General features: G+C 31.2%; 2 protein-coding genes across 5 annotated transcripts in view; one reads left to right on the top strand and one right to left on the bottom strand.

The window, feature by feature from the left end:
* The window catches only part of LOC114328055 (neuropeptide F receptor), a 1,158,133-nt gene that overhangs the window by 705,262 nt on the left and 437,499 nt on the right, over positions 1-15,372 (top strand). The window lies entirely within an intron of this gene.
* On the bottom strand, positions 5,481-6,529 carry LOC114345201 (jerky protein-like). The gene is given in 2 exon segments (XM_050653130.1): positions 5,481-5,657; positions 6,110-6,529. Coding segments are annotated over 2 exon segments (597 nt in total).

Raw genomic sequence — 15,372 nt, 5'->3', positions numbered from 1 at the left:
CTATTAACTTTTTTGTAAACACTTACAGTTTTTCAGTGATTTACGAAAAACCGCTTCAAAACATGCATTTTTTTCACGAATAATTAAAATTTTTGATATTTAATAACTTAAAAAGTATTGACTTATTTTAATAACTTTATATAATAAATTTTGCTTATAATTTGTTATTTTATAGATTTGTGCAGTTATTTTTTATAAAATAATGTTCGCCCCCGAGAAGGGGCGGTATCCACCCTCAGGGTAAAGGCGCAAGGTGGTACCATGTCACCTTTGTTTCTTGAGGTATCTTCTAACCACTGACCAATTTTCGTGAAAATCGATGAAGGTTCACCGAAATTAAAGGTAATCGTTAATTTTTACCTTCAGTGACTGCACTATACAAAATAAATTGCAATTTACTGATCTAAATGCGAGTAATTTGGAAGCTTATAAATTATTAAATGATATGTAGTCGCCAAGTAATTAATTTAATGCATTTAAGTACAACTTTCTCTTAAGCCGGGAAGGTAGGGTGGTTTTCTTGCGAAGGGGTTGTAGCTCAATAACCGAAATGCACGTGATTTAATAGTTTATTCTTAGAGTATATAAGCTATAGGAATTATATCCGCAATACGATATATTTTAAGTTTTCTCAGCATTTTTCTCTTAAGTTAAATCAATTAAAGGGTTATTTGGGGGTGAAGGGGGTGAGTTCAAAAATCGAAACTATATAATTTCAACAGCTCATAAATAGCTCGTAATTCTGCCGCAAAAACCGATTCAATATTCCTATTTTTAAGTAGTGGGGGGGCTGACTCAGCCCCTCCACTAAAGTATTAAATTCCTGCTCAGTGGAACGAGCTCAAAATTTTTAGTTTGTGGAATATGAAAGCTCATAAATCAGGGCTATTTGTTTTTTAATTTTTGCAAGTGGGGGGCGCAGCTCAACACGGGTAGTTATTTGCGAAAAGCCGTCTGAAACAGTGGTTCTTTAATTGAAAAATAATCATTTTCACTGGCAGATCACTTAAATATTGACTTGTAAAAAATCTCTATAGAACAAAAGTTGTTTAGAATTGGACAGTTTATCCATTTCCTGACTTATCATGAACGAATGTTTTTTTTTTCGCTCCGAGAAGGTGTAGCTTTCACCCCCAAATTAAAAGTAGGTCTGGGATCAAGTCTAGTAATAAAGTATAGGGTAAGGGTAAGACGAACCCAAATTCAAATTTTAAAGCCAATCCGTCGTAACTAGAAAAATTACACTCCAAAACGGCCATTTACTGGGCTTTATGTAATCATGCCATATACACAAATCGGCAAATTCGACATTTCTGAATGCCTTACTAACGTACAAAATAATAATAGCTCTGGATCCCGCGTACCAAAAAAAAGTTGATTAATATCAAGCTGAAAATTTTTTAATAGCTTAAGGGTGTCTAGTCGGACAAACTTTGATATATTGGAACACTGGAACAGGGGAAGTTTTAATTGTGGAACAGGTTAAAAATTTGGAACGTCAGACTACGAAAATGTCGGATGTATTTTGTCCGACGGAACTTCCAATTGACTTGTTATCCTTTCATTATACTCTCATGCAAAAATCAGACTGCTATTACTAATCAACATGATTTCTGTCATTTGATACGTTCTTCGTGTTCCACTCATTAAAGGGCCCAGTTGATGGTACAAACAGGTCTGATTTTTGCATGAGAGTTTAACGAAAGTGCAAAAAAATCAACAGGAAGTTCTATCCGACAAAATAAATCTGACGTTTTTGTAGTCTGACGTTCCAAATTTTTAACCTGTTCCACAATCAAAACTTCCCCTGTTCCAGTGTTCCCATACATCAAAGTTTGTCCGACTAGACACCGTTAAGCTATTAATAAATTTTCAGCTTGCTATTAATCAACTTTTTTCTGCTTATCTTATAAGTTTATTTGTACGATTTTAAATCCTTCTGAATCTCTTTTGAATACAGATCTAACTTTCCAACTAGTGATGGAGAAGTTCTTGGAAAGCACACTTAACATAATAAAACGGCAAATAAAATTTCAAAAGCTGTTTATTAAATCTTATTATTAAAACAAAACTAATATTTTTTATTTTTAAACTAGTAATAAAATTTTCGTAATAAGTATACCCATAAACCTTAAAAGCCTTTTTATTATTTTTTTATTGTTTCAACCTTATCTACCGTCTTACTTATGGAGTGATTTTCCATGCACATTAGTTAGGAGAAAAGCAGGAATATTTATTATCGTCGGAGAATATTGCTCTTTTAAAGGCTCTCGAGAGTGCACTTAAACAGCACTTTATACTTTCTTCGTACGCTCGCATTACAAATCGTATTCCGTATTTTAATTAATGCCGAAGAGGCTATTACATTTATTATTTAACAAGAATTTGCGATTTTTGAAATAAATGAAATATAATTAACCAAAGACCAGTCGCGCTCTTTTCTGTCACGTAATCGGTCGCGCGTTGGATTTTGTCTAACAATACGAATTTATCTTTATGTTATAGTATTTTTGTTTACTGTAGTGTCAGAAATATTATTTCTAACCATTATTAAAGCTAATTTTTTCTCACCAGAATTTCAAAAAAAGAAAAAGAGGAAAAAATCCTACGCATTACTACACCCTTCCTCGAGGCACTTACGAGTGGAAAGTTATGTTGCAAAATTTTTTATCAAGCTATCACGAAAAAGGATAAAATGTTAGATTTTTTCTAACGGCACGACTGCTCGCTGGTTAAACAAGAAATTGGACTTCGCACGTCCCAGGTTTTCACTCAATGTGACCGGAAGTAGAACTGAAAGTCGATATTTGAAGTGTTTGTGTAACTTTTGTCGATTAATATATAATATCACTAATTTTGAGTCATTTTTCAAACTTCCGGTCATAACTTTTTAACTGGAAATAACATCAAAACCGGAACTAAATATGCGAGCTTGATTTTTCAATACGCGATGATTGATATATAGTCTGGAAAGATTATCGGAGAATAGGCCATTTTTGAGAAAATTTATTTACCAGTAATTTTATTGCTGGAATTGAATCTTATTATTGTATATATTAATAACATACGTATGCAAAGTCCGCAGGTAGTGTGCTACTTTTTTTATAAACAAAATGGCGCCCGAACATCGTGTTTTCTTTTCAGTTTTTGCTCTATATTTTTAAAGATTTTAACTTTACACCAAAAACACTCACATAAAAATTCACCGTCATTAAATTCTGCATAGAGATGTGTTTTTCCTGATTTACTTCGACGAAAATTTTCCCCGGAAAATGCGGGTTTTTCAACAAAATCTTTAATTTTCAACTAAAATTTTAGATAAGTGATTCTTTATCCATAATTAAATAGCTTGGTAATATAAAAGTTCTTTTCGTATAGATTATAATTACAGAAGCCGATGGAAATTGAATGAACAGTTTAGCAACAATTGAATTGTTAATTAAAAATTTATGGTCGCTATATAACCACAATAATTATAATATATAAGAATAACTATGATTTTTGTATAAAAAGATACTGTACCTGTCTAATGTACTTTACAGAATTGAAATTGGATTATTTAAGCGGCCTCAGGAATATTTTAAAATTATAAACAATTTTTGGCTTATAACAAATAGAATATCTCGGGAAATATTAAATTAAATTAAATCATGAAAACGGTATTGGAAAAAAATCGGCAGGACGCTTCTTTTAAAAGAAAAAAAAGGTTAACTCTGGTGAATGTTTCCTGAGATACAACCGGTCAAATTAGACCGGCATTTACGGCAAAGATATAAACAATAGGGTCATAATTTGCGAACCATCACCTTTTTATTTTTGTCCTCTCTCTTCACACCAATTTTTTTAACTTTAAAATGTTCATAACATATTATTATAATAAAAATTATTGATATTACGAGTGAAAATTGCCAAAAATTGCAAAATTCCAATCAAAAATTAGGTTGGATAAAATGTAATCTCAAAGTTTAAAATCGGTATACGTTGAAAAAATGCATTTTATCGGCTTCCCATGGACCAATTTTCTTTATTCTTTTTTTGTTCCCAAGTAACTAGAGTAGAGCCATATAACTAACGCATTATTATGATGAAGTTGCTTTTGTTTGGTGATAATAAATTAATTTATTTATTAAAACAAAATATTTTAATTTCTTTAAATAAAGATTGCTTAAATAATTACACAGCTTTCAAAAGAAAATATTTGTGTTTTCAACGTTAAAAGGTACATTTGTAGTAAATGTATCTAAAAAAGTCTACAACTGGAAAAATATGTTGTTTTCTTTTCTTATAAATAAATTAATCTATTATAACAAAACAAAAGCAACTTTGACATTTAGTAATGCGTTATTTTGATAGCTCTACTCGAGATATTTGGGAACAAAAAAGAATGAAGAAAATTGCTCTATGGGAAGCCGAGAAAATGCATTTTCTTAACGTCTACCGATGTTGAACTTTAAGATTACATTTTCTGCAACCTAATTTTTGATTGGAATCTTGCTATTTTTGGCAATTTTCACGCGTAATATCGATAGTTTTTATTATAATAATATACGTTATGAGTATTTTAAAGATATGGAAATTGGTGTGAAGGACTTGGACAAAAATAAAAGAGTGGTGGTTCAAAAACTATGTTCCTATTGTTTATATCTTTGTCGTAAATGCCGCTCAACTTTGACCGGTTGTATCTCAGGAACCACTCATCAAAATTAAACGTTTTTTCTTTTAAAAGAAGCGCCTTCCTCCTTTTTTTTCCAATATCGTTTTCATGATTTAATTTAATTTAACATTTCCCGAGATATTCTATTTGTTTGTAAGCCAAAAAATTGTTTATAATTTTAAAATATTCCTGAGGCCGCATAAATAGTCCAATTTCAATTATGTAAAGTATATTAGACAGGTGTAGTATCTTTTTATACAAAAATCATAGTTATTCTTATATATTATAATTATTGTGGTTATTATAGCGACCGTAAATTTTTAATTAACAATTCAATTGCTGCTAAACTGTTCACTCAATTTCCATTGGCATCTGAAATTATAATCTATACGAAAAGAGCTTTTGTAATACCAAGTTATTTAATTATTGATAAACAATTACTTATCTAAAATTTTAGTTGAAAATTAAAGATTTTGTTGGAAAAACCCGCATTTTCCGGGGAAAATTTTCGTTTAAGTAAATCGAGAAAAACACGTCTCTATACAATTTAATTACGGTGCATTTTTATTTATGTGTTTTTGGTCTAAAGTTAAAATCTTTGGAGTTAGAGAGTAAAAATTAAAAAAACGCGATTTTCGGGCGCCATTTTGTTTATAAAAAAAAGTAGCACACGATCTGCGGACTTTGCATACCTATATTATTAATATATACATTCATAAGATTCGATTCCAGCATTAAAATTGCATGTTAATAACTTTCCCTTGTATTTTGCTAATTAGCCCAGAGTAGAAGTATATGTTTATTAAAAATAAAAATGAAAGAAAGTTTATGTTACCTTTCGGTTTAGAGGCGATGCCCAATCTCCAGACAGGTATTTCTGTCTTTCGACATCCTCAGTGGAGCTGCGTGCACACCTCTGAATCAAAACGAAACCAAACTCTCTATTTAAGTCGAATTTTGAAAATAGTTTAAAATACACTTTTAGGGCGCTGTAGCGGCATCTCTTAAAGAAAAGAAAAAAGTCCCAGATACAAAATTCACCATTGAAATAATAGTAAATAATTTTTTAAATCTCAGACTTTTCTTATTGGAAACCCTTTCTGGTAACATCCTTAATCTCTGACTTTTACAATTTATAAAATAGGAGACGACGAATAAAGAAAGCGAAAAGAATTTTACAATATGCAGTCACATTTCGCTTTAATTAGTCTAGGAAAAAAGATCTAAGTAAAGATAAAAGTGACAATGAAAGACTGTTTATATTTCCTTTCGATTCAGGGGCGATACACAATATCCAGACAGCTGTTTCTGTCTTACGACATCCTCAGTGGAGCTGCGTACATACAGTGGAACCTCGTTAACTCGGATTAATCGGGACCGCGGCCGATCCGGCTTATCGTAAATCCGGGTTAGCAGGAGAAAATTGTAAAAATTAATAAAATACGGTATACTTACAGATAGTTGGCGTATTCCATGGCGTTTTTTCCATCTATCCAGCCAACCTTGACTCGCAGTGAAGTTTGGTTCACAGTCGGGCAACATTTTATTCAGCTTGAGTGCTGATTTTTGAATAATTGGTCCAGACACTGGTAAACCACGTTCGCGTTACGCACAAAACCACACATACAAAGCGTCGTCGAGAGTCTCGTTATTAGCTTTATTAGCTTTGCACCGATTGTCCAAACTGTCGTTTGTTATCATTTTGAAACAAAATTCTTCGATTTTAGTTCTATTTTCCTTCCAATCCGATAATGTAGATGTACCGACACCATATGATGCTGCAATTGTTTTTAAAAATTCGTCTTAATCAATTCTACCCAATGCTTCTAGTTTCTTTTCCATTGTCACTAAAACATTTTTACGTTTTGTTGCCATTACGTAGACAAAAAAAGACGCCAACACAAAATCTGAATAGATTTGCGAACTATTACACAACTGAAGCGAACAATACGACTGTTACTACACACAATATGGTCTTAATCGCAACGATATTATGTTATTTAATAACAGGGAAGACCAAGACCATTGTTTAAAAATAATTTTTTAATAGTCTTTTAGTCTTTTTTAAACAGTACTAAGGCAAATTGAAATAAATAAAGCATACTACAGGTGACTGTTGTGTCAGGTGTATATTAAACCAACAGCTGTTTTCACAACTAATTTTATACTGGAGTTTGAAATTTTATGGTAAGTGTATTTTATTTTGATATTAATTTACATACAAAAATAACCTCATTCACAGTTGTTAAGGGATGGTGTTGTGTAAATTTCCGCAAAAGTGAAATAAATAACAAAAAGAAAATATTTTATTTTCAAATATTTATATTATAACAAATATTAAATATCACTAATGCTATTAAAAGAACGCTGTACTTAAACTGCCGTCAAACGGTCGTGCACTATAATGCCGTTAACAGCTGAGACGTCATTCTTATGATGCGTTTGACGGCATTTTCTTCAGCTGCCGTTCGCTTGGAGGCTGGCCATCTTTTATCAATTTCTGATAAAGAATTTATTAATATTAGAAGATTTTCTTAAAAATGAAAAAAAAAACAAAGTTAAGTATTAAAAATAATTTTATGGGTAATGCTAAATACATAATTAAATTAGTCTTTATTTATTGTAAAACCTGTTATAAACTAAGAAAAAAATTAATTATAGAAAGTTAATCCTTTCTTTGGAATGGAACCCTGGATTTATTTGGAAATGTTTTGGGGTTCCTTTTTTTTTTCCTTGGTAGACCTATTGCTGTCAGGCCTTGTCCTTTTGGCGTCCTCGTTTCTTTACTGCCGCTGGCATTTTAATTGTCGACAAAGCAACATCGTTCACTTGAAGAGTTTGTTGAGTAATAGGAAGTTCATTTTGTAAAAGTTCAAGTTTGTATATTCCCCTCCACGTTATCTACCCTACTTATCTCTTGACGAACCACCTCACCACACAGCTTATTTTCAGTTTCAAATACAACTTCATGATTTTTTTCAATAATAACTTGCGTGCCATTTTCAAATACAACTTCATCATCATTTTCAATAATAACTTACGTGCCATTTTCAAATACAACTACACCATTACTGTCAATAATAACTTGCGTGTCATTTTCGTCTGTAACATCTATGGGTGTAATTAGAACAGCAGTATCATTCGTCCACAGTATTATGAGATTTTTTAATAGATTAAATCTTTGACATAGCTAAATCTTCATAAATCTATGAAAATTTTACCTTTGTTGTTCGTGGTATCTTTTACCATTCTCCGTATTTTCCTGATATTTTATTTCCATCTTTTTTTTTCCAATCTACTGTTAATATCCCCCATTAATATGATTTCTCAAAATTGACTTATTTTTGTTCTGTCCTCTTGAAACTGTTGAAAAATATGTCTTTAATCAGTATCGATAGAAATATTTTAAATAAGAAAAAAAGACGAACACAATTTTGGGATGTATCACATTCTGATTATTTATACTCTCACTAGTTTTTAACTGCCTAGACATACAGTGGTTAAATGTTTTCATTTCATTGTATATGGCTTACTTTTCCAATTTCAATGTGTCCTAATTTCCACACATGTATTTCCAATTTTAATATTAATTTTTAAATTCTCTAATACATATGCATATATGGAATTCCTAGGTATATTATGTATATACAATTTAACGCTCGGTATCAAATATTACCCTTTACGATTTTAATCCCTAAAATAATGTTGCCAATTTCAGAAATTTCAAATGTAACTTGCAATTTCCTGAATTTTATTTTATGTTTTTTAACTCTGGTTTTGGCCTGATATTGTAGACTAAACACATTGCCAAATATTATAATGCAAGGAAACGTGTTTGTTCAGTTAATTATTACTCCAGGGAAATATACCATGTTCGGGACCCTTGACAAGCCAGATTGCAAATTGATACTATACACATTATAAATACAAAAATGCTCGTCACAGTTCGAACGAGAATTTAATTGTTAACAAATAAGGGTCAAAAATGGCAGTTTTTTTGTTTAAATCACTACAGCTAAAAATAGAATAATTAAATATCTTTTTAGGGCATTCATCTTTTATTTAGTAGATGAGCAAAGGTTTAAAATAGGAGTTAGTGAATATGGTAGGATCATTTGTTGCTTCGAAAATTTTAAAACAATACTAAAATTTCGAAAATTAAAAATTTGCTATAACTTTTGCAAAAATTAACATAAGGCTTTGGTGTTCCACCAAAAGTTTAGTAAAACAGTTCGTATAATGCCCAAAAAAATTTAAGATGATTCGTCAATTGGTTTAAATGTTATTGAATTTGTTTATCCCACACAGCATTTTTTTTTGAAAGTTATTGCTCAGAAAATGGTAATGATATAGTAATTTTGCGGGAACCACATGAAATAAGAAGAGCTATATTTTTAACATATTTAATAAAAAATAAACAAAGGTCATTTTTATCATCTCAAAAACATTTTACTAAAGTAGATCTATTTTTGGCCTATAAATAATTTGAATAACTTTGTCAAAATTAACTGTATACTACATTCACTTTGTTATTTGTAAAGACGATATCTTTAGACAAATTATCACAAAAAAAGGTCAAAGATCAATTAATGTCAAAATTAGCCACTTTTTTCTATTCAATTCACAGCTACTTTGTTTATCACAACTAAGCAACGTAACCAGCGCCACTTTGAAGTTCAAGGTATACAGTTTATGTGTAAAATTTTGAGTAAACTTTGACAAAAGCGAAAAACACCATAATACCATAAGACAAGCAAAAACAAAGACGTGGGAAGAGTTTGGAGAAGAATTACAGGAAAACTATGTAACAAACAATAGAAGCTTTTGGACAACAATCAGACATATGAAGAAAGGAAAATATAAAGAAATAACAGCCGTAAGGGTTACAACAAACCAAATCCAAACAAATCCCGAACAGATAGCTAAATGATGGAAAGAATACTATGAAAACAAATTTAGAAATGAAACAATAGATGATAGAAATGAAACATATCAAGAAAACGAGAACAAAGAATTAGAGCAAATAAGTAACAGAAGAAGTAATACAGGAAGTATCAAATGTAAAAATAGGAAAAGCTGGAGGGGATGATGACATAGACCCGGAAATGATCAAGTACATGGGAGAAGAAGGGATAAACTGGTTGTTGAAAATATACAAAGTGGCATGGGAAAAGCAGCAAATCCCAAAAGACTGGCAAAGTAATCTTATAGTGCCAAAATACAAAAACGGAGAACACGTCAACTGCGAAAATTATAGAGCCAATTTACCCTCGGGTCCTCGAGTGACATATAAACTCTTGGGCCAGAGACCTTCGAGTTTATAAGCTTGTGACTTTTAGGGTGTAAACATCTATTTAATGCCCTTATACATAAATAACTATTAATTTCACACGAACAACTATGATTTGACTAGCCAAGGAGAAGTTTTTAGTTTTTTAAATCCATAGATACTTAATAATGAAAAACAATGAAAGTTGAAATTATTTTTTATCAATACCAAGATTTCTTGTCAAGTAAACAAGAAATCTTGAATTTTACTAATAGTAAAAACTCTAAAACGTATTTAGTTATAATAGTCCACAGTACATCGACCTTTTTGGAAGATGATTACAAAAGTCTTAAAAATTGTCTTAACTGCTTTGTTTGAGCGAGTCTACCACTTTCTGAAAAATTTCAGAGTAAAGTTTTGACGCGTTCCGCGTCCATCGAGTTATAGTACAACGACCGCTACCATCCAGTATATTCTACCACGTGGAATCAACACGAGGCTACGCCGCGTCGGAGCGTTGAACATTCTGGACCTAATTGCGACGTTGGACAGCAAGATCAGCAATTATAAAATTATAAAACACCATGTAAAAATCAACATTTTTCAGTCTGATTAGAAATAGTAAAAAGTAGTTTGATTTAATTGTTAAAGTAAAGTCTGATTTTAAATTATTGAGTTGTAACTAAAATCTTTGTTTGTCGAAATAAAAGTTTTAATTGTGAAGTTCAGTTTTTTAAAAAAGTGTTTTTCCAAAAAACATTTATAATTGGCGCAGAGTCAGTACGGAAGTGGAAGAGTCTTTACAGATCCTCGTCACTTTTAAGTGTTTGTCCACTGTTCCAAGAACCAGCCCCAGGGAAACCGTTGCAGAGTTCACCCGAGAGAATTAGCAGTTAGAAATAGAAGTTAGGAGCCTTCAGGAGCAAAGGAATGCACATCGGCATCGTCTTTACCCTGTTAGCGATTTTTATTATTACTTAGAATTAAGAAGATTAATTTTTGAAAGATATATTATTAAATCAGATTCCTCTGAGTCATTAGATTGAATCAGAGCTAGATTAAGAAGATAAAAACAAAGGAATTATACAAGGAAGTAAATCAGCATATACAAGAAAATAAAAATAAAGTCATCGAAAATAGAAACAAATCGAGAAAAGACCCTATTACGTATAAGTCAAGTACAAAAATTTATACCCGAAAAACAGTCACTAGGAATAAATTACTTCCACGATATTCTGCAAAACTTATAAAGAAAAATAACGAAGTTACTGTAAAAACATCAAAAGCTACAGTACATAAGAAGAACATAAAATATCAACCTAAATCAAAAACTAATTCGGAACCTTCCCCACAAGATCAGCCAGACGATAGGAAAGAAATTAAAGATAAAGAAACTGAAAAACAAACAAGAAATAATTTCCCTTAACCTGGGACAAGCAAGGATTTAGATTACTAACAGACAAAAAAAAATGATAAAGAAAAAAAATAAATTTAACTTTTCAAAATATCAAGAGTTATTAAATTCAAGAGCAAACGTTCCAGATAAATCGCGAATACTTCCCAAAAATTAGGACTACAGAAATTCAAACCATTCAGGATAGACCACATGCCTTTAGAAAAATTCCATAAACTCTCCGAAGGAAGAAGAACATCCAGAAAAAATAACCCAAAATTATGGAACCAAAGCCATAGCCATTTTTTGGTTAACTCCGGTATAGATTTTTATTAAAATTATTTGCCTTGTATATGTTACATATACAAAAAACAAATTCTAGTAACGAAATTCCAAGAGATGCCAATCCAAAAGTTTTGTTCATCCCTTACAAAACTTCTTCAGGGGATGGAGTAGTTATAGTACAACGACCGCCACCATCCAGTATATTCTAACACGTGGAGTCAACACGAGGCTACGACGCGTCGCAGCGTTGAACATTCTGGACCTAATTGCGACGTTGGATAGCAAGATCAGCAATTATAAAATTATAAAACACCATGTAAAAATCAATATTTTTCAGTCTGATTAAAAATAGTAAAAATTAATTTGATTTAATTGTTAAAGTAAAGTCTGATTTTAAATTATTGAGTTGTAACTAAAATCTTTGTTTGTCGAAATAAAAGTTTTAATTGTGAAGTTCAGTTTTTTAAAAAATTGTTTTTCCAAAGAACATTCATAATTAGCGTCATTAACATATTTGTCGGACTCACAAAACCTAGCTGTAAATTTGTCGGACAAAAGATTATTAATTAAATATAAGTACTTCAAATTGAAAATTAAGAGTTTTGTAATAACAAAATCGTAGAGTCCGAAACCCGCAAGATGTCACTCTAGCGCGGTAGTTTCGTTATTGCAAAACTCTTAATTTTCAATTTAAAGTACTTATATTTAATTAATAAAAATTGTCGATCTCTTGTCCGACAAATTTACAGCCGCGCTTCGTTAGTCCGACAACGTAAATATGTTAATGGCACGGGACGCACAAACGCGTCCAACCTTTACTCTAATTTTTTTTTTTAGAAATTGGTATACTTGCTCTAACGAAGCAGTTAAAACCATTTTTACGACTTTTGTAAGCATCTTCCAAAAAGAACGATATACTGTGGACTATAAATACAGAACAAAATAATTTCTACTGCATCGTTTAATGGAATAATACGAATTAATACTACATCAGCAAATTTAAAAGAAAATCCCGGCTGCAGAATTCAGCCAAAAATAAAATTTCTATTTTATTCAGCCTTTAGTTCAATTCCATGACGAACAAAAAGTAAGCTTTGAATTTCATGCAGCTTTGTCTTTGTTAAAACTAGTACTTTAACTTAACATTCAATCCGTTAAAATAGTAAAAAACTCGTTTCCGTAATAGAGATGCGAAATGATTTTTAAATCACATTGATATTTTCTTGTATAAGATTTTGAATATTTTAGGCCTATAAGTTTTCTTTTTGTTATTCCTGTATTTCTAATTTGCTTTCATCTAGATATTCTACACGATTTAGGCTATATGAATATTTGGATGGGGGTAAATTTTGTCCTCCAAATTTCATTATTAGAGAGTACATTATGCGTTATAATGACTCTATTAGAGATAAGCGAATTATTTTCAACTGCAATCCTGGTTAATTCCCATTAAAGATAGTAAATAATAAATTTCAATAAGATAAGAAATCAAATTCCGAATAATTATCCAATTATTATATATATCCATTAAGTTTTACCAAGGTTTAGTTTTCTAACTTTGGTTATGTTTTTGCCAACATTTGCTATTTTTTGTCAAAAGAAAAATTCTTCGGGAAAAGGTGAGCGAGCATAAGATTTTTGTAACTTTTTTCCGAAGAGATACTGAAATCGTACTGCTATGCTCTGTCATTTCTTTGACATATAGAAAGAGTATTTAGTGTGACATAGGTCAATAACTCCATTATGGTACAGCATGTTCAAAAACGTACATAATTTAGAAAAAAATATGGCCGATGATATTCCAGGCTTGGATGAAATGACGACTTCTATAGGCTGATGAATAACTAAGTGCCGAAGCAAACAAACAATTTTTTTTTAATTGGACACCTTGTATATTGATGATAATGTAGAGGTAGACATTATCGATATACCTACACGTGTAAATTAACATTAGATTACATAGATTTCCACCTTTAGACGTATCAGAGGATTATGACAACTACTGTCACTGTGATAGGAGAATTTTATAAAATACTCCTGTCACATACGTCTGAAGGTGGAAAACTTTGTAAAGTAATGTTATTTTATACGTTTATATCGACAATTTACACCTCAACTTTTCATGAGCTAAAACTCTGCTTTTGTTGGGTCTATAGACTTCACAAATACACATCTTTTTTCGTTATTTTCCCTGTTACATTTATGCTATGAATATTTTTTTCGATAAAATACTTAGTTTTTGAGTTTTTTTGCGAAAAACCGTCTGAAAACGTGTTTTTTGTCGAAAAATAAACATTTTCAATCGCAAATAAGTCGAAAAGCATTTATATACTGATGTGATCTTGATTATTGATATGAGATAATATTCTTATTTGTCATTTAATTTAATCAATGCATTAATAATAATGTAATTAATTAACCAGATCACATATCAATATGTTTTCAATCTCAGGGCGAATTATAAAATTAATTACTTACTTACGTGGCTTCTCAATATTTCTCAATGGTTCCTAATCGGGATAGGAAAGAAAAGAGTAAAATAATACACACATATGGGTTACAATTATAATCAAAATATTGTTTATTTTATTTAAATGGCAATCACTGCTTAATATGTGCTAGATCTTATTATTCTTAAACATAACATTTACAAATGGGAATCTTATTTCCTTTTGGTTTCCAATTGAAAGTTTTTATTAACATTTAACTATTAGGATTTATTAGCAACAATTCTCGTTCTCGAAGTTGTCCCTTGAAACGATCATTTCGGAAATACGTTGCATTGTCCAGTAGAATCTTTTTTGGTGTTCCTACTATGGCTATAAAATTGTCGATTTTTCTTAATATTTCTTCCCCCTTTGTGGTGCGGCAACTATATAATTTTACGTATTTTGAAAACACATCCACCATTACCAGAATATGTTTGTTCCTTTTAGTGGTCATAATTAGATCGCTTAACATATCTATTGCTACAATGTCTAGTTTGTTTCGGGCTTCAATATTTTTGGCAACATTTTCGTTTTTGAAATTCCGACTCTTATATTTTTGACATACATCGCACTTCTGGGTAATTTCCTTTGCAATGCGGTAATCCTGTCGGCTGATGTAATTTTCCCTAAAAACGAGCCAAACTTTTCTGCTACCGATATGCCCATTGTCGTCATGTAATTTCTTTATTATCTTTTCGGCCAATGTCTGTGTCACTAAATATAGTCCCTTTCCGTCTATTCTCTTAAAATATATGTTATTTTCTACTTCCGCTCTTCTTTTTTCTCTTTCCTCTAGGTCTTCCTGGTTTGTCCTTATCTCATTTAACGAATATATCCCTTCTTCTTGTATTAATCTATTTAGTCCCACCTGTAGAGTAATTGTTTCCTTTTTTCCGGTGTCCTCATCCCGTGTTAGAGCGTCGGCTATTATGTTGTCCTTCCCTTTTATTTTGTTTCTCATGTTCCTTGTCCTGTTCTTTTTCTTTTTCTTCTGTTAGTTTCATCGTATTATTTTTAAAATCTATCACTACATGTTTTTCTGCCAATTCGTCAACTCCTACTATCATGTCATGTGACATGTTTGGCATTATTACACATTGTAGTGCATACATATTCTTACCCAGTCGTACCATTACTCGTATGCCTTCATTTATAGTTGCCAATGTCCGTTTGTTTGCGCCCACTAAATTTACCCTAGGTATTTGGTAAATTAAATTTGTTAAGTTAACTTCTTCTATTAGTTTTCTGTTGACCAATGTTATTTCAGATCCAGTGTCTATCA

Source organism: Diabrotica virgifera, chromosome 6 (assembly GCF_917563875.1).
Source record: "Diabrotica virgifera virgifera chromosome 6, PGI_DIABVI_V3a".
Lineage (NCBI taxonomy): Eukaryota > Metazoa > Arthropoda > Insecta > Coleoptera > Chrysomelidae > Diabrotica > Diabrotica virgifera.
The sequence above is the reverse complement of the archived record's forward strand: the minus strand, read 5'-3'. Positions and strand labels throughout refer to the sequence as shown.